The sequence below is a fragment of a genome, unplaced genomic scaffold (assembly GCF_019419815.1).
Source record: "Pyrus x bretschneideri cultivar Hongxiangsu unplaced genomic scaffold, Pyrus_bretschneideri_v1 Contig2, whole genome shotgun sequence".
NCBI lineage: Eukaryota > Viridiplantae > Streptophyta > Magnoliopsida > Rosales > Rosaceae > Pyrus > Pyrus x bretschneideri.
This window is the reverse complement of record NW_025999501.1, coordinates 7,381,205-7,404,302: the sequence shown is the minus strand read 5'-3', so window position 1 is coordinate 7,404,302 and position 23,098 is coordinate 7,381,205. Positions and strand designations below refer to the sequence as shown.

Genomic DNA, 23,098 nt, shown 5'->3' with positions numbered 1-23,098 from the left:
GTTCTCTTATCTCTTTATTTAGAAGTTAAAATCATGAACGTTATCATGCTTATGAGTGTTGGAAATAAAATATGAAATAGAGAGAACAAGAAAGCATTTGTGACTGATGAGAAATTAGAGTGTTCGTTCTTTCTCACCAAAGTCACTAAACCCTAAATTTTACATAAAATGTTCCTAACTAGTTACATATTGCGTATTTACTTCATGTGGACAGCCACACGATCAATGATATTTACAACACTGTCAAATTTTTCCAACTGCATAACATAAGTTGAAAGAAATAAATAAAACATGGGCGAGTTCAGTATTACCCGATTTTTAGTGGGTCCAAATAAAAAGCAAGTGTTACATAAACCTTTCACTCTGTCCGTCGTCGTCACTGCGTTCGAACTGAGAAGCCTCAACTCTCGCAGGCGTTCGTTGCTGTGTGTTTGGTTCAGACTCCGACTAAGAAAGCTAAGAAAATGGAGGACATTGAGGATCTGCTGATTGGCAGCGGAGGCGGAGCTCCTCCCGGTTTTCGTCTGCCAATAAAGACCGTCGGAATGAACCCAAAGAAGAAACCCAATCCCAATGGCTGCAATACCAACAACAAGCTATCTCAAATCCAAGACCCACTCGCTCCTCTCTCTCCCAAAGTCCCTGGCACTCAGGTCTCTCTCTCTCTCTCTCTCTCTCTCTCTCTCCCCCTGTCTCTAAAGATGGTTTCTTTCGCTTAGTGCTGACCTTGTTTTTCTCTTTTGGCAGACTATATATATCAAAACATTTGGATGCTCACACAACCAGGTCCGTTTTAGGGTTTCTTTCTATTGTAATTCAAGTATTATTCTTTCTTTCTGAAATTAGCATTGTCATTTTATACTGGGATCACTAGGCAAACCATTCAGGTTGTTGCCTCTACAATTTTAACAAGATGTTATTAGTTTTGGCTTCAAGTTCAATAATAAGGGGCCGGGTTTCGGTTTTTGTTAAGTTTTGAGTTGTTGAGAATGGTTTGATCACGTGTGTTGGAAGCCGGATTGAACGGTATATGCGGTTTGTGGAAAGAATTAAGGGATGAAAACAATACATAAAAATGTGTTCCTTGCTTATAATTCATTGATAATAAACTTTAATCGCTCTCGTGTCCTACTGCTCTTCAAGCCGTACGGGAAGAGAAGACTGCTATGTTTTTATGAGGATGCTGCACTTTTATTCTCAGCCTTTTTTTTTATGACATAGGACAGTCAAACTTTCTAGTCAATGGTCATGTGGTACTTTGCCTTCAACATTTGCCTCATCAGAAATCTGTGACTTCAACAGACGAGGCGAATTGTTAGGCAAATGCCATGCATTGGAGAGGGTAAAAGATGATGTTGCAAGGTAAATATGGTTTGCCTCTTCCTTTGCCTTGTCCCTTGGAGATGCTCATGGATTGTCCCATTGGCATTTGTAACGTGGTTGGCTTTCCAATGCACTGAGGTAGTGTGCACATCAAGTACCACATAGGTTGGGAAACAAAAGTTGCCACATAGGTTGGCCATTTAAGCAGTTTCCAATTCCATATGTTTATTATGAAACCGAAGAACTGAAAATATTATTTCATCTATAAAAAGTGCTGGAGGGGGCTTGAAAGATTAGAGAACATCAAATTGAGCGGGTTATATCAGGTTAGCTTCTTAGAATTAAATATATAGAATTTGGTGGAGTTTTAAGTGATCATAAGCGTTGCCTGGAAAGCCATTGGGTGGACAGGATCCTAATAAAGCAGTTGTTGATTTTCAGGGTAAGTCCTATCAATAGATTATCCTCTCTCATCAACCTTTTTCAAATTGATCTATTGATAATTTGATACCAAGTTTTAGGTTGTCATTGTGGGTACAAGTAGGATTTCTATGGTGATAAAGGCCCCCTTTCTTTGGTTGGAGTATTAAACTCCTTTGTTCTATTTACTTTGGATTTTGCATCCTTTCTGATGGTACTGTATGGAGTGGTAATGATGGGTTGCTTATTGTATTTTTACATTTTCTTTTCCCATCTATAAAAAGACCGTGTACTGAGAACTTCACACTTTTAGGGAGATTGTCAATGGATTTAAACTTAATGTTAACTCCAGCTCTTTGTTCACCTTTTTATCTTGCTTGACCATTAATGTTATATTAGCATGAGATCTGGTCATGTCACCATCATTGTTTTCTAAATTTTCTATTGATTAGAGAATGCATTAAATTTCTCATTTTTGTTTTTGCCCCTTGCACTTTGTTGTTGTGTCAGAGTGACAGTGAATATATGGCTGGTCAACTTTCAGCTTTCGGGTATCCGTTAAGTGACAATCCTGAGGAGGCAGACCTGTGGCTCATAAACACGTGAGGATTCTTTTATTTGTCTCATTTTTTTTGGTGGATTTGGTCATGCGTTACATTGAAACAATTATGTAATTATATTTTATAATCAAAGTTAGGGAGTATTTAGCGCTTCAGTCTTTGGGAAATCATTTTGGCACTTGCTAGAATTTAATACGAAGTTTATAGTTTGTGTCATAGTAGATTTTGAACTTTAGTAGACCTGTTTTAGATGCTATTCCTATATTTAAGTCAACTATTCCCTATGTGTGCTTTTTCACCTTTCCTTTAATGCTGAAGTTTTCATTGAAGTTGACTTTTTTTATTTTTATTATTATTATTATTTGTTTTTTACATTTAAGATACTCTTTATATGTGTCCAATTTTTTAATTTTTATGAATGATGTCTTTTATTATCTGTTAACTCATAATTCTCCATGTATTTGTTTTGTTACTTGATGTAGATGCACTGTCAAATCTCCCAGTCAGTCTGCCATGGACACTCTGATAGCAAAAGGTAAAGGTGCAAGAAAGCCCCTGGTGGTGGCTGGGTGTGTGCCACAAGGAAGTCGAGATCTAAAGGAGCTAGAAGGTGTCAGTATTGTAGGAGTCCAGCAAATTGACCGTGTGGTTGAAATTGTTGAAGAGACTTTGAAAGGTCATGAGGTGCGCCTTTTGAGTCGTAAGACATTGCCCGCACTTGACCTCCCCAAGGTGCGTTTCGTGGATTTTTACCATGGTGTTTGCATTTTATTTTGTTTCCTTTTAAAATTAGTCTTTGATTGTTACCCACTCCTGCAATCTGTTTCTGTTTCTACCTTGTATTGTCTACTAGTCTAGATATGGAGTTTTTTATTTGAATTTTTCTCCACAGGTGAGGAAAAACAAGTTTGTAGAGATTCTTCCCATTAATGTCGGTTGTTTAGGTGCTTGCACTTACTGCAAGACGAAGCATGCTCGTGGTCATTTAGGAAGTTATACTGTTGATAGCCTTGTAAGTATCATGCCACTGGTTTTTCTTATATATTATATCTGTGTGAACACGAAAGTTCCTTGAAACAAGAAACAAGAATAACGTGTACAAAATAATATTTTTGTGTTTATGATTTTGGGGTTACGATCTCTCTCGAATTTGGTCCTCTGATTCTATCTTCGTAAGATGTAGATTTGTTGATCCAAGGGCCGTCGAGGCTTGATCTTGGATGAACAGTTGTAAGTTTCTTCAAGGGCCTTTGTGGCTTTGATCTTGAAGGTTGATGGAAGTTTCTTCAAGGGCCTTCGGGGCTTGATCTTGAATGTTGATGGATGAGCGGATCTTCAAGGGCTTTTGGGCTTGATCTTGAAGAATAGATGTGTGGATTTGTTTATTGATCCAAGGGGCCGTCGGGGCTTGATCTAAGGATGAACAGTTGATGAATGGATCTTCAAAGGGCGTTGGGCTTGATCTTGAAGAATGGGTGTATGGGTTTGTTAAGGTCGTTGATCCAAAGGGCCGTTGGGGCTTGATCTTAGGATGAACGGATGATGAATGATGAATGCTTTCTTCAAGGGCCGTTGGGGCTTGATCTTGAATAATGGTTGTGTGGATTTCTTCAAAGGCTTTTGGGCTTGATCTTGAAGGTTGATGGATGAGCGGATCTTCAAGGGCTTTTGGGCTTGATCTTGAAGAACGGTTGGTTTTCTTCAAGGGCAGTCAAGGCTTGATCTTGAATGAACAGTTGGTTTTCTTCAAGGGCTTTTGGGCTTGATCTTGAAGAATGGGTGTATAGGTTTGTTGAGGTTGTTGATCCAAAGGGCCGTTGGGGCTTGATCTTAGGATGAACGGATGATGAATGATGAACGCTTTCTTCAAGGGCCGTCGGGGCTTGATCTTGAATAATGGTGTATGGATTTCTTCAAGGGCTTTTGGGCTTGATCTTGAAGGTTGATGGATGAGCGGATCTTCAAGGGCTTTTGGGCTTAATCTTGAAGAATGATTGGATGTGTGGATTTGTTGAGTTGTTGATCCAAAGGGCCGTTGGGGGCTTATGCTTAGGATGAACGGATGAACACTTTCTTCAAGGGCCGTCGGGGCTTGATCTTAGGATGAACGGATCATGAATGATGAACACTTTCTTCAAGGGCCGTTGGGGCTTGATCTTGAATAATGGTGGAAGTTCTTCAAGGGCCGTTGGGGCTTGATCTTGAAGGAGGATTTGACGAAGAATGAAGAGTGCTTTCTCCATTCTTCGGGATTCTTGGGAATGTGGGGGTTGGATGCTTGAGAGCTTTAGAGTTTCAAAGCTTCAAGGATTTTGGATGTGTGGGGAGTATTCTCTTCCATTTTGGGAGTAGAGAAATGTATTTGTGAATTGGTTGATGCTTGATACCTTGATGGAGAAACCTATTTATAGGCTTTGAGAATGAATCACCACCACAAAAATATTTTTTTCCTTTCCAAGCACCATTGCCTAATTTTCCCACTTAATGCAATATTGAAATTGAAGTGGTGTAACTTATGGCCTAATTTCCCACTTAACACCATTTTAAACTTGAAGTGGTGTAACTTATGGCCTAATTTCCCACTTAATACCATTTTAAACTTGAAGTGGTGTAACTTATGGCCTAATCTCCCACTTAACACCATTTTAAACTTGAAATGTGTATGCTTTGTCATTGCCCAAATGAGAAAAACTTGCTTTGATCCGTAATGGATTGAAGTGTGCTTGCCTTGTCATTGCCCAACATGAGAAGAAAAACTTGTTTTGATCCTCAATGGATTGAAATGTGCTTGCCTTGTCATTGCCCAAAAATGAGAAGAAAAACTTGTTTAATCCTTCAAGGGTATTTCTTCCTATTTTGTTGAGTCACACGCCATGTGTACAATTTGTACAACACGTGGCGTATGCCATGTATGCCTTGACACGTCAAAACTTTAATGCATTGGTGAACATTTGTTTCATCGAAATTTCGATGTCTACAAATGCCCCCACTTCAAGGCGCGTCGTAGACATGTGCTTGTCACGTGTAGAAGATGCGTTTTGAAGTCCCTTAATGTAGATGTCAACCCAAGGGCCGTTGGGGCTTGATCTTGAATTGGGCTGGAAATTTCTTCAAGGGCCATTGAGGCTTGATCTTGAGTTCGACTGGAAGATTTTCTGGTTTCCTCCAATCGTTGATTTTCCACAGGCTTAGTCTTGAACTGGGCTGGAAATTTCTTCAAGGGCCATTGAGGCTTGATCTTGAGTTCAACTGGAAGATTTTCTGGTTTCCTCCAATCGTTGATTTTCCACAGGCTTAGTCTTGAACTGGGCTGGAGGATTCTTTTGGTCTCCCCTGAAGGTCTGAACTTACTCCTTTTATCTGGAGTTGAATTTGATTCAAGGGTGGAGAACACTTGATTTTGAATCGGGCTTGTGATTTCTTCAAGGGCCATCGAGGTTTGATATTGAATTGGGCTGGAGGATTCTTTTGGTCTCCCCCGAAGGTCTGAACTTACTCCTTTTATCTGGAGTTAATTTTGATTCAAGGGTGGAGAACACTTGATTTTGAATCAGACTTGTGATTTCTTCAAGGGCCATCGAGGCTTGATCTTGAATTGGGCTGAAATTTTCTTCAAGGGCCATTGAGGCTTGATCTTGAGTTCGACTGGAAGATTTTCTGGTTTCCTCCAATCGTTGATTTTCCGCAGGCTTACTCTTGAACTGGGTGCAGGATTCTTTTGGTCTCCTCCACTCGTTGATTTTCCTTTGTGCTACTCTTGAACTGGGCAGCAGGATTCTTTTGGTCTCCTCCACTCGTTGATTTTCCTTTGTGCTACTCTTGAACTGGGCAGTAGGATTCTTTTGGTCTCCTCCGAAGGTCTGAGCTTACTCCTTTTTTCTGTTTCTTTGTTCAATCTCTCCAATTCGTATTGAAGAGGGTTAGAGGATAGCTCAGCATATGCAGTTGTAGCTTGTCTCCACATGCTTTAATGTATCATTTTCACTTGCCTTACTTGCTCCCCTTTGCAGAAGTGGTATTTCCTTATGCAGGTTTAGCATCTTCTCTTGTAGTATTTGTTCCTGATGCAGGAGTTGAATGCAAACCTTGCATTTGAATGGACCATCACTTCTTGGTGGCAGCGCAAGTTTGAGTGGAGGTTCCGACATATTGCTTTCTCTGTCCTTGTCTTGGCAGGTGAGAACAAGAGCAAAGGAAAAGATAGGGGAAAAGCATGATATGAGATACCTTTGCTTTCGCCCTTGATGATATGAGATACTTTTGCCTTGGTGTCATTTGTTTGCAAGGGCACTCCCGGAGAGGAAGAAAACTGAGCATTTTGAGATGCTTTGCTGGGAGTGTATTCTCGGAGGTAAGGAAGAGTTGGGCATTTTTTATTTTATTTTATTTTTTTTGTTTGCAGGTCTGCCTTGCCATAAAAGATGAAGGTCGACATATATAGGGATTTCCCAATAGCAAGTGGTGGTACTGTTCTTTTACCCTTGTCGACAAACGTTTTGATCCCGCAAATCCGGCTTTTTGAAATAGTGACGACTCTTCGATCTTTGAATACGCCTCTTTGATTTCTGAACGACGCCTCTTCGATTTCTGAACGAGCGCCTCTTTTGACAAAGCTGCACGCGTTTTCTAAAAAGCAGAGAAAGCGCCACCGAACTTCGCGCTTGTCGGCTAAAGATGTGTAGCTGCGATGATGACCTCCACGTGATCTTTTGACAAAGTGGCTCCCGTGCTCTGAAAAGCCGAGAAAGCGTCGCCAACTTACGCCGGAAAATCCAGCTTTTGAGATTTGCAGAGCGATGTCTCTTCACTTTTGAATAAGCGGCCCTTCGATTTCTGAACAAGCGCCTCTTCCTTTTTATAGAGGTATTGATCACCTCTAACATGCACACTTTGAAGGTTGCTCATTCCTGAAAATCATCTCCGGCCTTTTGAGTTTTAACTTCATCCACCCATCTCTTTTAACACCTTTGAAAAATGGCTAACCCATCGAACCTTAGCTTAGAATTGAGTCTCAGCAGTGATCCGGTTGCGCCGCGTCAAGGTAATGTATGGTGCCCGTCTTTCTTATCTTCTAACGGTCCTCTTACAGGTGAAGACTCAGTGATGCAGAATGCAACAACAGCTACAATAGTAGCTAGGAACCTCCTCACACCAAAAGATAGTAGGCTGCTTTCAGGGCGGTCCGATGAGTTGGGCGTTCAAGAGTCCCTCGCTCTCAGTGTTCAGTGTGCGAGCTCTGTGTCCAACATGGGCCAACGCCTGCTTGCTCGGTCTCGTCAAGTGGAATCATTGATGGCAGAGGTGGAAGATCTTAAGCAGGAGATTAAACAGCTTAAGTATGAGAATAGAAGTTTGCATGTGCTTGCAAATAACTATTCGTCGGGTATGAAGAGGAAGCTTGATGAGATGCAAGAATCTCAAGGTCGAATGCAAAGTGACCGTCAAAGGCTTGCGTCTTTCTTCCAGAGGCACCTTTTTCCTGGGTCATCCAGCGTTCCGCCAAGCATTGAGGCCTCGAATGCTCTATCTCCGATGCCTCTTGCTCCGATGTCTTCTGCTCCGATGCCTCCTGCTCCGAGAGTGTTGCCACGTAGTGGGGCTTCACGTACACATCCTTTGTGAAAGCTTCATCTTTTTTTTTTTTTTTTTTTTTTTGTACGCACTTGTAATTTCTCGGAGATCAATGAACATGCTTTATTTTATTCAGTGTATTGTGCTAAATACAGATAAAACATATACATCACCAAGATGTGTTATTTCCCTTTTTTTTTATTTATTTTTTTTTATTTTGATGATGTGACTGTACTTGAAGTTTTGAAGTTTCAAATTGCCTACGTACCCTTGGTTGAGGAGGGATCAAGTCATGACGTAGTTCAAATGAGTGATGGTTTTGATGATGATTTTGCCGTACACAGTTTATGCTCTTGCGGGCCAGGAGCGTGATACATGGAAGACTTATGCTGTTTGAACTTGTATTTGTCGCAAAGCTCGTCCACGAGTCGGTTGGAGAACTGCTTTCCGTTGTCAGTGATAATGTAGCAAGGCACCCCATATTGGTGGATGATATGCTCCTTGATGAAACGAACAACAGTTTCCTTTTTTACTTCCCTTAAAGGGATGGCTTCAGCCCACTTGGAGAAGTAATCTGTTGCAGCTAGGATGTAAGCTTCCCCTGCAGATGACTTTGGCGTAATTGGTCCTACAACGTCCAATCCCCATGCGTCGAACGGCCATGAAGCAACTGTAGGGTGTAATGGTTCAGGCGGTTGATGTATGAAGTTGGCGTGGAATTGGCAGGCTTGGCACCTTTTGGCGTGTTCCAGGCAGTCCTTCACCATGCTCGGCCAGTAGTAACCCATTCTTTTAAGCCGGAAATGTAGCTTTGGTCCAGACTGATGTGCCCCACACACACCTGAATGTGCTTCTTCCATGGCTAGATTAACTTCTTCCTCACCTAGGCATCTCAGGAACACTCCTTCAAAAGAGCGTTGATAGAGTGTTCCTTTGTAGTAAAGGAAGCGAGGTGCTCGTCGACGTATTTCGGAACGGTGTCTAAGATCATCTGGAAGCTTTCCGTGCTCTAAGTAGTCGATCAGCGGCTGTCTCCACTCTTCAGCATCGACTGGAAGTACTGAGATGACATTTGTATCATCTAGTGACATTTCATTAACGAGCGGAATCACCCATCTTTGGAAAACTGGCACGTCTGCAACTTCATCTTTTCCTAGTGTCATACTCGAGACGAGATTGGCTAGAGCGTTTGCCATTTGATTTTCCTTTCTTGGCACATGTTCCAGTGTCACAGCTTCGAACTTTTGTAGCAATTGGGTCGCTAGCCGGAAGTATGGGACGAGATCATCTTTCCTCACCTCATATTCAGTTAAGAGTTGATTGATTATGAGCTTGGAATCGCCATATACCTCAAGAGCTGTGATTTCCATGTTGATCGCCATTTGGAGCCCGATGATCAATGCTTGGTACTCAGCAACATTGTTGGAGCATAGCTCATTCAGTTGGAAGGAGTAAGGTAGTATTTGCCTTTGTGGCGACATGAATACTACTCATGCCCGCTCCGTCTGCTTGTGCGGATCCATCGAAGAACATCGTCCATGTTGGGAAGATGTCGATGTAGAACACCTCCTCGTCAGGCAAGTCGTCTGAGATTTTCCAATCAGCCGGGATTGGATGATCGGCAAGGAGCGTTTGGTGCTGTTTGCAGTTTCAGCTCGTGCAGGCAATGAGCGTTTGGTGTCGTTTGCAGTTTCAGCTCGTGCAGGCAAGGAGCGTTTGGTGCCGTTTGCAGTTTCAGCTCGTGCAGGCAATGAGCGTTTGGTTGCTGTTTGCAGTTTCAGCTCGTGCAGGCAATGAGCGTTTGGTTGTCACCTTTTAGGCTCATGCGAACGAGGAGCTTTGGTTGTCGCCTTTTAGGCTCGTGCGAACGAGGAGCTTTGGTTGTTGCCTTTTAGGCTCGTGCGAACGAGGAGCTTGGTTGTCACCTTTTAGGCTCGTGCGAACGAGGAGCTTTGGTTGTCGCCTTTTAGGCTCGTGCGAACGAGGAGCTTTGGTTGTCGCCTTTTATGCTCATGCGAACGAGGAGCTTTGGTTGTCGCCTTTTAGGCTCGTGCGAACGAGGAGCTTTGGTTGTCGCCATTTATGCTCATGCGAACGAGGAGCTTTGGTGCCGTTTGCAGTTTCAGCTCGTGCAGGCAATGAGCTTTTGGTTGTCACCTTTTAGGCTCGTGCGAACGAGGAGCTTTGGTTGTAGTTGTGGATTTGTCAAGCGATCTGGAAGAGGCGTTCCTCGCAATCTTCATAGGAAGGAGCCTTGACCGAGTAATTGAAGAAGTCTTCTGGGAAGAGGTCGCACATTGTGATGGGGATGGACGATCTTTGTGTCATAACTTCATCATCCTCAACACTTTCATGTAGCTTTGAAGGTTGACGATAACTGCTTTGCCCCCTTTCCGATTGGTGAACTTGTGGAGGAGACGTATGTTTCTTGTGCATTTTCTTTGGAGTGACATAAGTCCATCCTTCAACTTCACTTGACTTGACTGACATGGTTTTGGAGCATGCCCCCAGCAGTTGAGGTGAAGATTTTGAGTTCAAAGAGCAAGAAGTGACGGTGGTATAGTTTGACTTCACCACATCATTAAGATCTAGCTCGATGATCCCTTTCTGAGCCAACTTCATGATGAGATCTTTTAGCACAAAGCACTTTTCCGTCGGATGACTAATGAAGCGGTGGAATTTACAGTACCTTGGACTGTCAGTACGGTTCATATCTTCTGGCCGTCTGCACTCAGGTAGGTCGATCACCTTTTTGTCAAGCAAGTCTTTCAACATGGCAACCACGTTAGAGTCGGGGAATGGATAAGTCTTCTCCTCAAGCTCCTTCAAAGTGCGTCTACGTATCTCTTGATCACGAAAAGCTTCGGTTTGAATCGCCTTGCTTCGTGTATGGATTTTGACTGGAGTTGTGTTGACCGTCATTGCTTCCTTGGTGGGTTTCCACGTAGCCTTATCCACCTCTGGCCCCAAAACTTTGTCATTCTTGTAGTCGGCGATCTGTTCTTTCTTCCCATGACGGGTGATGCTTAACTCCATATCATGGGCGTGGGTGGCTAACTCCTCAAATGTTCGTGGTTTGATGCCTTGAAGGATGTAGTGTAGTCCCCACTGCATGCCTTGAACGCACATCTCAATGGCAGAGGTTTCAGAAAGCCGATCTTTGCAATCCAGACTTAAGGAGCGCCATCTATTTATGTAGTTGACGACAGGTTCATCTCTCCACTGTTTCGTACTGGTCAGCTCTAGCATGCTTACAGTACGACGAGTGCTGTAGAAACGGTTGAGGAATTCCCTTTCTAGCTGGTCCCAACTGTTGATAGACTCAGGTTCGAGGTCAGTGTACCAGTCAAAAGCGTTACTTTTCAGCGAACGCACGAACTGTTTGACGAGGTAGTCTCCCTCTGTCCCAGGATTGTTGCAAGTTTCAATGAAATGGGCGACATGTTGCTTCGGGTTGCCTTTTCCATCGAACTGCACGAACTTTGGGGGCTGATAACCCCTTGGCATTTTCAAAGCATCAATCTTCTTGGAGTAAGGCTTTGAGTACAGTACGGAGTCATGCGAGCTTCCTTCGTATTGTGTCTTGATAGTGCTTGCGATCATCTCCTGTAGCTGCTGGATAGAGAGAGATCCCATGAATGCCGTTGCTTGGTCTAGCTTCGGCTTCTCTTCAACTTTCTCCGCTGGTGGCTCTTCTTCTTCGTCGACTTCTTTCTTTAATAGGCCAACATTTGGGTCGACTTTCACGTCGGGCAGCGCATCTAGTTGGTTGACAAGTGCGGCAATTTGCAAATCCTTCTCTTCCACAGTCCGTGTGAGCTTTGCGATTGCTTCATTCATCTGAGCTAGCTGCTCCTCGATTGAAGTTGCTCCAGTGGTCATGACTTGCATGGTTGTACTGCCGCTCGAATCAGCGTCGGAGAGTAGGGACTCTGAGTATTTCCTCGGGCTTTCTCCCCTTGATGCCCTTAGCGAGGCTAGGGTGATCACAGGCTCGTACCTCAGGTGCTCTTGTTCATTTGACAGAGTTAATGCAGGGGTGGAAGTCGCGGCAAAAAGAGCTCTTGCTTTACTTCGGGTTGTGATGCCCGAAATACCACCACTTGCGGCGATGATGTTCTTGTTCTTTGCTTTGATTGCAGGAACAGCTTGATCCTTTCTTGATGCCATTTGCGTTTTTTTGGTGATTTGAGGATAGAGATGAGAGGTAGAGAGGTCCCACCGGGCGTGCCAAATTTGTGAACACGAAAGTTCCTTGAAACAAGAAACAAGAATAACGTGTACAAAATAATATTTTTGTGTTTATGATTTTGGGGTTACGATCTCTCTCGAATTTGGTCCTCTGATTCTATCTTCGTAAGATGTAGATTTGTTGATCCAAGGGCCGTCGAGGCTTGATCTTGGATGAACAGTTGTAAGTTTCTTCAAGGGCCTTTGTGGCTTTGATCTTGAAGGTTGATGGAAGTTTCTTCAAGGGCCTTCGGGGCTTGATCTTGAATGTTGATGGATGAGCGGATCTTCAAGGGCTTTTGGGCTTGATCTTGAAGAATAGATGTGTGGATTTGTTTATTGATCCAAGGGGCCGTCGGGGCTTGATCTAAGGATGAACAGTTGATGAATGGATCTTCAAAGGGCGTTGGGCTTGATCTTGAAGAATGGGTGTATGGGTTTGTTAAGGTCGTTGATCCAAAGGGCCGTTGGGGCTTGATCTTAGGATGAACGGATGATGAATGATGAATGCTTTCTTCAAGGGCCGTTGGGGCTTGATCTTGAATAATGGTTGTGTGGATTTCTTCAAAGGCTTTTGGGCTTGATCTTGAAGGTTGATGGATGAGCGGATCTTCAAGGGCTTTTGGGCTTGATCTTGAAGAACGGTTGGTTTTCTTCAAGGGCAGTCAAGGCTTGATCTTGAATGAACAGTTGGTTTTCTTCAAGGGCTTTTGGGCTTGATCTTGAAGAATGGGTGTATAGGTTTGTTGAGGTTGTTGATCCAAAGGGCCGTTGGGGCTTGATCTTAGGATGAACGGATGATGAATGATGAACGCTTTCTTCAAGGGCCGTCGGGGCTTGATCTTGAATAATGGTGTATGGATTTCTTCAAGGGCTTTTGGGCTTGATCTTGAAGGTTGATGGATGAGCGGATCTTCAAGGGCTTTTGGGCTTAATCTTGAAGAATGATTGGATGTGTGGATTTGTTGAGTTGTTGATCCAAAGGGCCGTTGGGGGCTTATGCTTAGGATGAACGGATGAACACTTTCTTCAAGGGCCGTCGGGGCTTGATCTTAGGATGAACGGATCATGAATGATGAACACTTTCTTCAAGGGCCGTTGGGGCTTGATCTTGAATAATGGTGGAAGTTCTTCAAGGGCCGTTGGGGCTTGATCTTGAAGGAGGATTTGACGAAGAATGAAGAGTGCTTTCTCCATTCTTCGGGATTCTTGGGAATGTGGGGGTTGGATGCTTGAGAGCTTTAGAGTTTCAAAGCTTCAAGGATTTTGGATGTGTGGGGAGTATTCTCTTCCATTTTGGGAGTAGAGAAATGTATTTGTGAATTGGTTGATGCTTGATACCTTGATGGAGAAACCTATTTATAGGCTTTGAGAATGAATCACCACCACAAAAATATTTTTTTCCTTTCCAAGCACCATTGCCTAATTTTCCCACTTAATGCAATATTGAAATTGAAGTGGTGTAACTTATGGCCTAATTTCCCACTTAACACCATTTTAAACTTGAAGTGGTGTAACTTATGGCCTAATTTCCCACTTAATACCATTTTAAACTTGAAGTGGTGTAACTTATGGCCTAATCTCCCACTTAACACCATTTTAAACTTGAAATGTGTATGCTTTGTCATTGCCCAAATGAGAAAAACTTGCTTTGATCCGTAATGGATTGAAGTGTGCTTGCCTTGTCATTGCCCAACATGAGAAGAAAAACTTGTTTTGATCCTCAATGGATTGAAATGTGCTTGCCTTGTCATTGCCCAAAAATGAGAAGAAAAACTTGTTTAATCCTTCAAGGGTATTTCTTCCTATTTTGTTGAGTCACACGCCATGTGTACAATTTGTACAACACGTGGCGTATGCCATGTATGCCTTGACACGTCAAAACTTTAATGCATTGGTGAACATTTGTTTCATCGAAATTTCGATGTCTACAATCTGTTTCCAGTTTAATTAGAATTTTAGCACTGCAGGTGGGACGTGTAAAATCTGTGGTAGCTGATGGAGTTAAGGAAATATGGTTGAGCAGTGAAGATACTGGCGCTTATGGTAATTTGTACTTATAATTCTATTTTCTTGATTGATTAGTGATTGTGGAAGTACTTTTTATCTGGAGAAACTTTGCCCATGGAAACAGATATAATATATAAGAAAACCAAGTACTGGAAGTTTTATTTATAAGAAAATATATGTAACCTTGAAGTTTTATTTATATATTTATTTGGTTTTTATATTTTCTTTTAACTTGTCTTTCTGAAAGTGTAAGAAATTGTAAGATAATTCCCCAAATAATCTTTAAGTGAATGATAAATTTTTGGGCTTTATAGTTCAAAACGGCAATGTCAGCTTAGTTGTAAACATGTAAAGTATATTTGAACAGAAAAATAGAGTAAATAATAAGTATACCATAGTCATGTGTGTTGAAATCTTCACAGTTGTAGTATGATTGTTTGTTGGATGTTGGAGGAAAAATCATTTCAGGACACACCAAAAAGGTGAAACTCAAAGGAAAAAAAAAAGTCAAAATGCTGTTTATGCCATGTTTTAGTTTATTAATAATGGTTGCCCTGATGTTTGCAGGTCGTGACATTGGGGTCAATCTACCAATTTTATTGAACGCAATTGTTGCAGAACTCCCTTCTGATGCAAGCACAATGTTACGAATTGGGATGACAAATCCTCCATTCATTCTGGAACACTTGAAGGAAATAGCAGAGGTTTTGCGTCATCCTTGTGTATACTCATTTCTACATGTACCAGTCCAATCTGGAAGTGATGCCGTCTTGACCGTAAGTCCTAATTTCATAGATTATTGCATTTTCTTATGGCTAAGTTAGACTTATCCTTTTACTTTGTCTTCCTAGGGCTTTAATTATAAGTGTAGTTTAACAAATCTACAAACCTAGACTTCCGATTACATTAAGGTTGCTTTATTCAAATAGCTATGCTTATTCATTCAGGCAATGAATCGGGAATATACTGTAAGTGAGTTCAAGACTGTGGTAGATACCCTAACTGAGCTTGTGCCAGGGATGCAGATTGCAACTGATATAATATGTGGATTTCCTGGTCAGTATGTAGCTTGATTCTGATATAATGGCTCCTGTTTATTTTTGTACTTCACATGGATCAATTTATTTTATGTTCATATTCATTGTTGATCAATTATTGATGTAATATATCTCCAAAAGTTCAATTTAAGATTGTGACTCTAGGGAACACCAAATGCAAGATAAAGATTAAGTTGGAAGTTTTGAGAGATAAACTTGGCATGAAAGGGATATAAATGATTCCTGGTGGTAAAAGCACTAAGATTAAGTTTGAAATGTTGAGGGGGATAAACTTAGCAGTTAGCATGAAATGGGTGCAACTGATCCCTGGAGGTGAACAAAGTATGTTAGAATGTTTTGAAGAGTTGGAAGACTTCCAGATATGCTCTGGATAAACTGCAAATATGTCTTGGATATGTTTATGGGGCTCAAATTGGTTTTCTTTTGTTCAATAGCATGATTTTTATTTCTTGCTTTTATTAGAGGAAATTAAGGTTCTTTAACATCATAGATAATAATGGCAAGTTTGTAGGGTTTTAAAAAATATGTATGAAAATATTTGGTTGCTAATCATCTAATCAGCAAGTAACCAGTATACTCCCTGCTAGTAAAATTATCTCTCCAAGAACAGCGTTAACAATAACATATTCTTGGAGTATCTATATTATTTACAGTTATGGTGGGTGCTTTGGGGCATCTTGGGGTATTTGATTACTTTATTCTCTGCATTGAGCAGTACAGAGAACATTACTTGACAAGTTTACACTCATTTCATGGCTTCTCAGGTGAAACGGATGAAGATTTTACTCAAACTCTTAGCCTTATTAAGGAGTACAAGTTCTCCCAAGTTCATATTTCACAGTTTTATCCTAGACCAGGTATGATAATATCTGGTATTATAAAATTTCAGATTTCACTTAATAGGTTGGAGCCAGTCTTCGCCTTTTATATGTTTTAATTGCAGCTTGGTCTAAGTTACTTTGGATGCCGTAAAGGGCGTCATATGCACATACACAACGGTTAAAGCATGCTATCTACATATTTCATTGTCCATATATGGGGAGCTGATATAAATACAAAGTTACGGTTAAGTTTATTGTTTTTAGACCATGTAACATATACATCCCCTGCTCAGTTTTATAAGAAAGAAAAGTGTGCATGGATATGGTTTGAGGCAAAATTTATAAAATACGGGAGTAGTATAGCACATGAACGATATGTATGTGTAAAAATTACACGTATTAAACATAATATTAATATTCATTTATTTAAAATAGTATTGTGTTTTTCTATAATAAGTTAAGGTACATGTCAAATACGTAAATTTTTTATGTATTATTGAACAGTGAAAATTATACGTATTAAACATGAAAGTACATATATGTGTAATACTGTATCGTACGTGGAGTTTTAAAAACGTGTATCTTAATGAATCACTGAGACGTACAGTAAATGAAAGTGGTTTTCAAAAAATACGAACTTGTGTGCATAATATGCGATATTACTATATTCGTGGCTGCTACTATTGTAGAAACTATGCTTCAAAAGTTTTGTAGGACAATGTATCATGGGAAACAGGAAGTTAAGAGTGCTTTATTACTTTTTTTTTTGGCAAATAGTCACTGATGTTGGACAAACCGGACAAAAATTGCTCTGTACCAAATGTATGCAGGACCAGAAATAGAGAAGATAGGAATAAAGAAAGGAATAAAACAATGGGAAGATAGGAGAAGAGAGGGCAGAGAGGTAGAAGAGATAAGTTAGAGAAATAATTGGAGGGTATTTTGGGTAAACTCAGTCTTTATTGCCATTCAATATGCCAAACCTAAACCATAAAGCAGCCTATGTAGAGACAAACCTACAGAGTATGATTTGATAGCTACAAATTTTGACTAGAAACATACTGTTAGTTGGGTGACCCCAAGGGATTGTTTCTCCTTTCTCTGTGAAAGTCACGTTGTTTTGTGAAGGGCAAGAAGGCCAAAATTATGTGGGGATGTACGTATGATTATGGCGGTGTTACGTTAGAAGTTTGTTCTTGGTCGGCTCTTTGGTATCTGTCTCCATTGAGTTTAGAGCTTCTTCTTTCTCTGAAATCTGGCAAGATTGGCAGGCAGCCTTATGTTAATTTGCTTGTTGGAGGGATTTAGTCTCTGCTCTCCCTAGATTGTTTTTCTTTATGCTGTCCTGTTGGCGCTGGTTGGTTTTGTGTGCTCTTCTCAACAGCTTTCCCTTCTGATTGTTCATTGTTTGATGCATAAATGGTCCTTATACATGTTAAAATAAATAAAGAGTTGCCTATAGATGTGCTCTAACCACTTGATTTAACTTACCGAAACTGGTGTAGGGCTGGGAAGGAAAATATTTTTAACCGAAAGTGAGGATGATATGTTAGGTGTTGCACTATAGTACAGAAATCAGTTGGCTAATACATAGATTTGTAATTAGCTTCTGTCCTTTATCTTGTTTGTACATTTAGGAACACCTGCTGCAAGGATGAAAAAGGTCCCCAGTACTGTAGTGAAGAAAAGGAGTCGCGAATTGACTTCTGCTTTTGAAGCTTTCGCACCATACGTTGGGATTGAGGGCAGGGTGGAAAGAATATGGATAACTGATATTGCTACTGATGGAATTCACTTGGTAAGCATATGTTTTTGTCGACTCAACATTTGATAATAATGAAGTGCAATGTTGGCGCCAATGATCTTTCGGTCTAGTAACACCATGTTGGCCATTTTAGCCAAGAGTTTTTCGGGTTTATGACGATTCTTCAATCGAGGAATGAACTGAAGTGATTTTTTCAATTTTATGTTCTATGTTTGCCCTAGGTTGGCCATACCAAGGGATACGTGCAGGTTCTTGTAGCCGCTCCAGAAAGCATGTTGGGGACTTCAGCTATTGCGAAGATCACATCGGTAGGAAGGTGGTCAGTTTTTGGAGAAGTGATTGAGACCATCCCTCACATAAATGATAGAACAGCTTCAACAAATGAAACGCGTAGTCAGGAAAAATGTTTTCCAGGTGCCAACAATTGTGAGACTTGCGCGTGTTCAACGGAGCCAGAAACTTGTGCCTGTGGACCGGAAAGCTGTGGAGGACAGGCTACCCCGGGAGAATGTGCTGTAACGAAGAATGCCGTTCTTTTGGAAGATCGGAACAACAGAAATCTGCTTGGATGGTTACTGAGGAAGCGAAAGAATCGGGATGAGAAACGCATGGAGAATGAAATCTGCTTGGGATCCCAGAAGAAGCAAGAGCAAGCCCAAGGAAGATCGGGTGAATGGGGTTTTGTCGATAGGGCTCTTCTGGGCGGGATGCTCGTGAGCTTCCTGACAATCGTAACCCTACTAGTACATCTCGGCTTTAGGATTCTGTCGTCTAACTAGCGAATATTGGTTGTACTAATCCAATTTTTGTCGAGGATATTCAAGGAAAAATGGCCACATGAGCTTGTCCGTATCTTCAGAAATATAATATTTTTGTTATGATTGTAATGCTGGTTATAGAGTGTGGTAGCATGCAAGTTGTTGTAACTGCTTTTCTCTCACGTGCTTTTCTTCACTTGTAATTGAATCTGGATCTGATTTTTTTGTAACCGAAAGCTGAACCTGATGGAAATAAAAGTCTGGAAGGTAGAGATAAACGACCTGTTTGGAAATGCTCTAAAAGTAGTTAAAAGCGTTTTCAGATCACGAAAGTTCTTCTAACCATGTTTGCTCAGTGCTTCTGAGTTCAAAAACGCTATTGAAGTGTTTGCTGGATGAAGCACCATGAAGCACTTGCATATTTATTAAAAATTTAAATGCGCTAATAAAAGCGCTTTTACATAAACTGCTTATGAGCATAAGTGTTTCTTAAAAAAACAGTTCCGAACGAGATAGAAATCTTAAAGAATGACTCTGGAGATGGGATTGACAAACTGGATGTACATATTATTTAGTTGGTTTATTTACTAAGTACCCTTTTTCTTCACAAGAATGAAGTGAATAATCAAGATAATTAGCTGCAGGTAATAGCTCCAGTTTCATAGTAACATATCTGACTTGGATGGCAATCTCTTGAAGAAATTAACTGGTGCAGAAGGCATCCTGCTCCTGAATCGCGGATGCCGAAGCAAGTAGACTCCGAGCAGCACTGCCACGATCTGGAACGGAGTAACGTATATGGACACGGCCCAGATCAACGAGAAGATGATGAAGATTGCTGTTGCTCTCGGATCCCTCCAGCTTAGTAATGCTTGGGCTCTTTCCCCTTGGGTTGCCAAATCTCCAACCACCGTCTGCACCCTTCCCGCCACGCTACGCAACCTGTCGTACCTCATCCTCACAATGTCGGCGGGGGGTCGACTAGTGGGGAAGGTGTCAAATTCCTCGTCCAACTCATCCGGATGGGTGAACTCTGCCTGTGAAATCCGAGCATCCATGTGCGGCGGGCTCCTTGGCCTGAACCTGTAGTTCCATATGCCAATGACAAAGAGGTAGAGGAAAATTGTGGGCAGTATTAGTTCTGGGTAGCAAACTAAAATCACAAACAAGATATGGACGAGGCACGTTGTGATCGGGTTTCTCCAGCAGCAAATGTCGTTAAACCATCTGCAGACAGTCGTGACACTGGAAAGAACAGACATTATGCGATGGAAGTTGGCTTTGCTTCTCCTCAGACTAAACATATGGTAGTCTATATCTAACATGTACTCGACAATCTCCCGCCTGAGCGGTGGCTCTGAACGGGCTAGCCTCGTCGATACAATTTGCATTGCTTGGTGGCGGAGCCAATCAACGTACCTAACAGGTATAGGTTGGATATAGTGCATCTTTGGAAGCAATGGTCTTCCATATTGGGCTACCATGTTAACCCAAGCAGTGCAAGTGAACCTCAATGCTAACTGAAGTTCCCCGTGCTTTTTTAAACCCGAGGGTGTGAGGATCAGCAGGGGATAGAAATGCGTATAAACTCGATCAGTTTCTAAAGTCGACAATCGAATTCTCACCTTCCCAATCCTCTGATCTCTCGCTTCTTCCTTGCTTCCGTTGAAATGGCAATTGTCGAAAACACCAATGGTGATGACAGTACATGGATCATGAACTTCCCAAGTATACTGCTCATTCCAGCGAGGAGTCAGAGTGTTGAGAAGCGTTCTGGTTCGCACCCACTTGTTTCCGTACTTGGCCACGCAGTAGGCATCAGTAGTCCTACCCTCCTTTCCCTTCATAGGCGGCAAATTTTTGGCACTCAGGATCCCAAGCTCAAGAATCCCAATGCCCGGTTTCCTCAGGAACTTGGACGACGGCTGAAGATCGCTGCTAAAGTGAGTGGACTCATCAAGAACATGATAACCGGCCTCTAGACAGATGCGAAGCTGAATCTTACTCGAGAACTTCTCCTTCTTCTTTTCACTTTCTTCTTCAGCAGCTGCTGAATGCTTGCGGAGATTGAACCATTTAGGCTCGGGGAGCTTCTGAGTGTGAGTGTCAATTCTCTGAGGAACGTCCCTAACCGAAAGAATCAGGTTCCCTAATACCTCGTCCTTTCCAGGACCAACCTTATCATCGACTGATATAATTATGAATTCGTCGAAAGGCTCGGAGGCCACGAACATGAGCTCATCGTTCCAAATGGGGTTAACAGTGCGCACTTGGGAAGCCCTTGTGACTCTGAGCTGATTCCCAAGCTGTACCTTGACATATGTATCCAAGGGGCGGTTTCTGTCCCAAGGGACAAGATCCTGAGCCTGCAGAACTTGAACTCGAAGGTAATATAGCTTGGGGGAGAAGTAAACCTTTGAGCGAGTGGAGGCCAGATTGACGTGGCCAATGTCGTGCGCATCGGAATGCCAGGCGTCGGGAAAAGACTCGTCGGCCTGAGTCCCCACCCAAACAGCAAGCATAAGCTCTCCTGCCACCTTGCGCCCGTGCTTGTCCTCCAACCTGTACCACTGAGGAGCCAGAGGGCTGTCGGGCGGCACGCGAAGGGGGACTTCGGTGAGGTCGAAATGTAGTCTCCCCACAAAATCATCCTTGGCAAAATCCTTGTCTTTGACGGTGACTTCAAGCTGATTGGATTGCAGGCGCTCTTTCGAGAAGGCGAAAATCTGGTTCCACACGGGGTTCTGGTTCTTTTCCAAATGCTTTGTCACCCCTCTGTAGTTGCCAAGCTTCACCTCCACATAAGGATCAAGGCTTCCTGTAACATCCATGGCGGGAAGATCTCTCGCCTTCACCACACTCACATACAAGAAGTGCATCTGCTCAACCAGATCGTATGTGCTCGAAGTCTTGTCCCCTCCAAATCCAAACCCTCTGTACCGCCGCGCTGCTAATGGTGGACTTGTCTCCACCAGGGCGAATTCCGGGTTCTGCCGCGGAGCCTGCTGCTGCATGTGCATAACCGTGGCAGGACCCGCCCGGGCAAGATCCGTCCTTGTTTCGACGGTGGGCGCCTTCTCCTTCATTTGGTATGTCTCAAATCCAAACCCGGATGACATTGGAGGAGGTGGATAGGAACCCGCCACCTCCGCCGCCCGCCACCTCCTCCGCCACCGCCACCGCCACCCGTCCCAGTACCGATGGTGTGGAAAGTTCTCACTTCCTTTTCCTTCTTCTTCTTGATCTTCTCTCCCCCAAACTGGCGGTGTTGAATCTCCTCATCGATCCTATTAGTATTGATTTCCTGCAGAGGAGGAGGAGGAGGAGCAGCCTCTGCAGCACCACCAGTGCTAGCAGTAACAAATTCATCATTTATCACTGGCGGTGCTTGCGGTGGCGGAGCAAAGTCACCCTTGCTACTGTAATCTTGAACAGCGTAGATTCTGAGGGCAATATCGCCTTTGACATTAGAGAAGAGGCCGCGTTTATCAAGCGGGTAGCGCTGGACGGTGGCCTGAGACTCGGAGAGAGGGACGGAGACGCCGGAGATTCGCACACGGCCGAGGAAATTCTTATGGTGTCCGGTTTTTCTGTCATTGTAAACGACAACGTCGACGGTCTTGTGGGAGAGGTGAGATGGGTCGTCGATGTTGAAGACGAGCTTCTCGTTCCAGTAAGGATTGAGATCTTTGGGCTTGGTCTGAGTCCGCTGCCGCTGCCCCTCGAAGTCCACCTCAACGAAGGGACTCGCAAACCCGTCGCCATCTTTGGGCATCAGGTCGCTAGCGTCGTGAACTTCCACCACGAGTTTAGTACTGGCCATGGCTAGCTCGGCGGAGCTGAGAGAGCTCAGAGGAGTTTGTCTGGTAAAATGGAAGGGTAGCTAGAAGGAGTGGGAGTGAAGGAGAAGAAGAAGAAGACAGTAGTGGTGGTGGGGAGAGGAAGAGTTGGCGGAGGTGGTGGAGATGAGGTGAGGGTATTCGTTTGGAGTAAAAAGACAGAAACAAATGTTAGAAAGGGCGAGAGAGAAAAGTGTCGAGTCGAGGAGTTTGGTGGGGAGAAGTGTGAGGTGGCCCTTTTGGATCATATGGCATATTTGACAGGGAAAGATTCTGGTGGTGGTGCCGGTGGGTGCGTTTGTGCTTTTAGGAAATTAGGAGAGACATTTTATAATGCTATGCATATTCCTGGAAAGGAAAATAAAAGGAAATTTAACGAAAAGTACGAGGCAAAAAATTATATTTTTACATAGTTAATTTTAGTACTATTTATTTTACCTTTTATTTTGTATTGTCATTAAAATTCAAAGTTTTTAAGCTTTGTTCATTAGTTTTCCTTAAAATAAATATTTACTTGTCATAACTCTCTTGTTACACAATGTTGTCGACATGAATATATACCATACGTTTTAATTCAAACATGGAGACAATCGCGACAAGTGGTTCAGTAAAAAAGTACAAATAGTAGCTCCTTAAAGGCAAAAAATAGTAAGTCTTAGGTTCGTATTTTGTAAGTTGTGAATCTACTTGATCGTGGTCACGAGTTGTAAGAGTATGAACATGAGATTGGATGTTTTGACAGT

The 23,098-nt window shown here is 42.5% G+C and overlaps 2 protein-coding genes across 2 annotated transcripts; one reads left to right on the top strand and one right to left on the bottom strand.

Moving 5' to 3' along the window:
• Nucleotides 1-234: 234 nt before the first annotated feature.
• On the top strand, nucleotides 235-18,794 carry LOC103952560 (threonylcarbamoyladenosine tRNA methylthiotransferase-like). Its single transcript, XM_009364165.3, has 11 exons — nucleotides 235-653; nucleotides 748-786; nucleotides 2,254-2,345; nucleotides 2,786-3,035; nucleotides 3,196-3,315; nucleotides 14,075-14,150; nucleotides 14,682-14,890; nucleotides 15,062-15,170; nucleotides 15,937-16,029; nucleotides 17,631-17,791; nucleotides 17,980-18,794. Exons 1-11 carry the CDS (start codon nucleotides 465-467, stop codon nucleotides 18,535-18,537), a joined length of 1,896 nt encoding a protein of 631 aa, XP_009362440.2. The 5' UTR covers nucleotides 235-464; the 3' UTR covers nucleotides 18,538-18,794.
• A 125-nt stretch (nucleotides 18,795-18,919) lies between these two features.
• Nucleotides 18,920-22,339, bottom strand: LOC103952559 (FT-interacting protein 7). The gene is given in 2 exon segments (XM_009364164.3): nucleotides 18,920-21,670; nucleotides 21,673-22,339. Coding segments are annotated over 2 exon segments (3,162 nt in total). The 3' UTR covers nucleotides 18,920-19,175.
• Between the last annotated feature and the right edge of the window lie 759 nt (nucleotides 22,340-23,098).

Bases quoted from the DNA above. Each gene is read 5' to 3' on its own strand.
- LOC103952560 (XM_009364165.3), top strand. From the start codon at position 465: ATGGAGGACATTGAGGATCTGCTGATTGGCAGCGGAGGCGGAGCTCCT. The intron at 3,316-14,074 runs GTAAGTATCATG...TTAGCACTGCAG, and splicing joins GTTATACTGTTGATAGCCTT to GTGGGACGTGTAAAATCTGT. The intron at 15,171-15,936 runs GTCAGTATGTAG...ATGGCTTCTCAG, and splicing joins TATAATATGTGGATTTCCTG to GTGAAACGGATGAAGATTTT.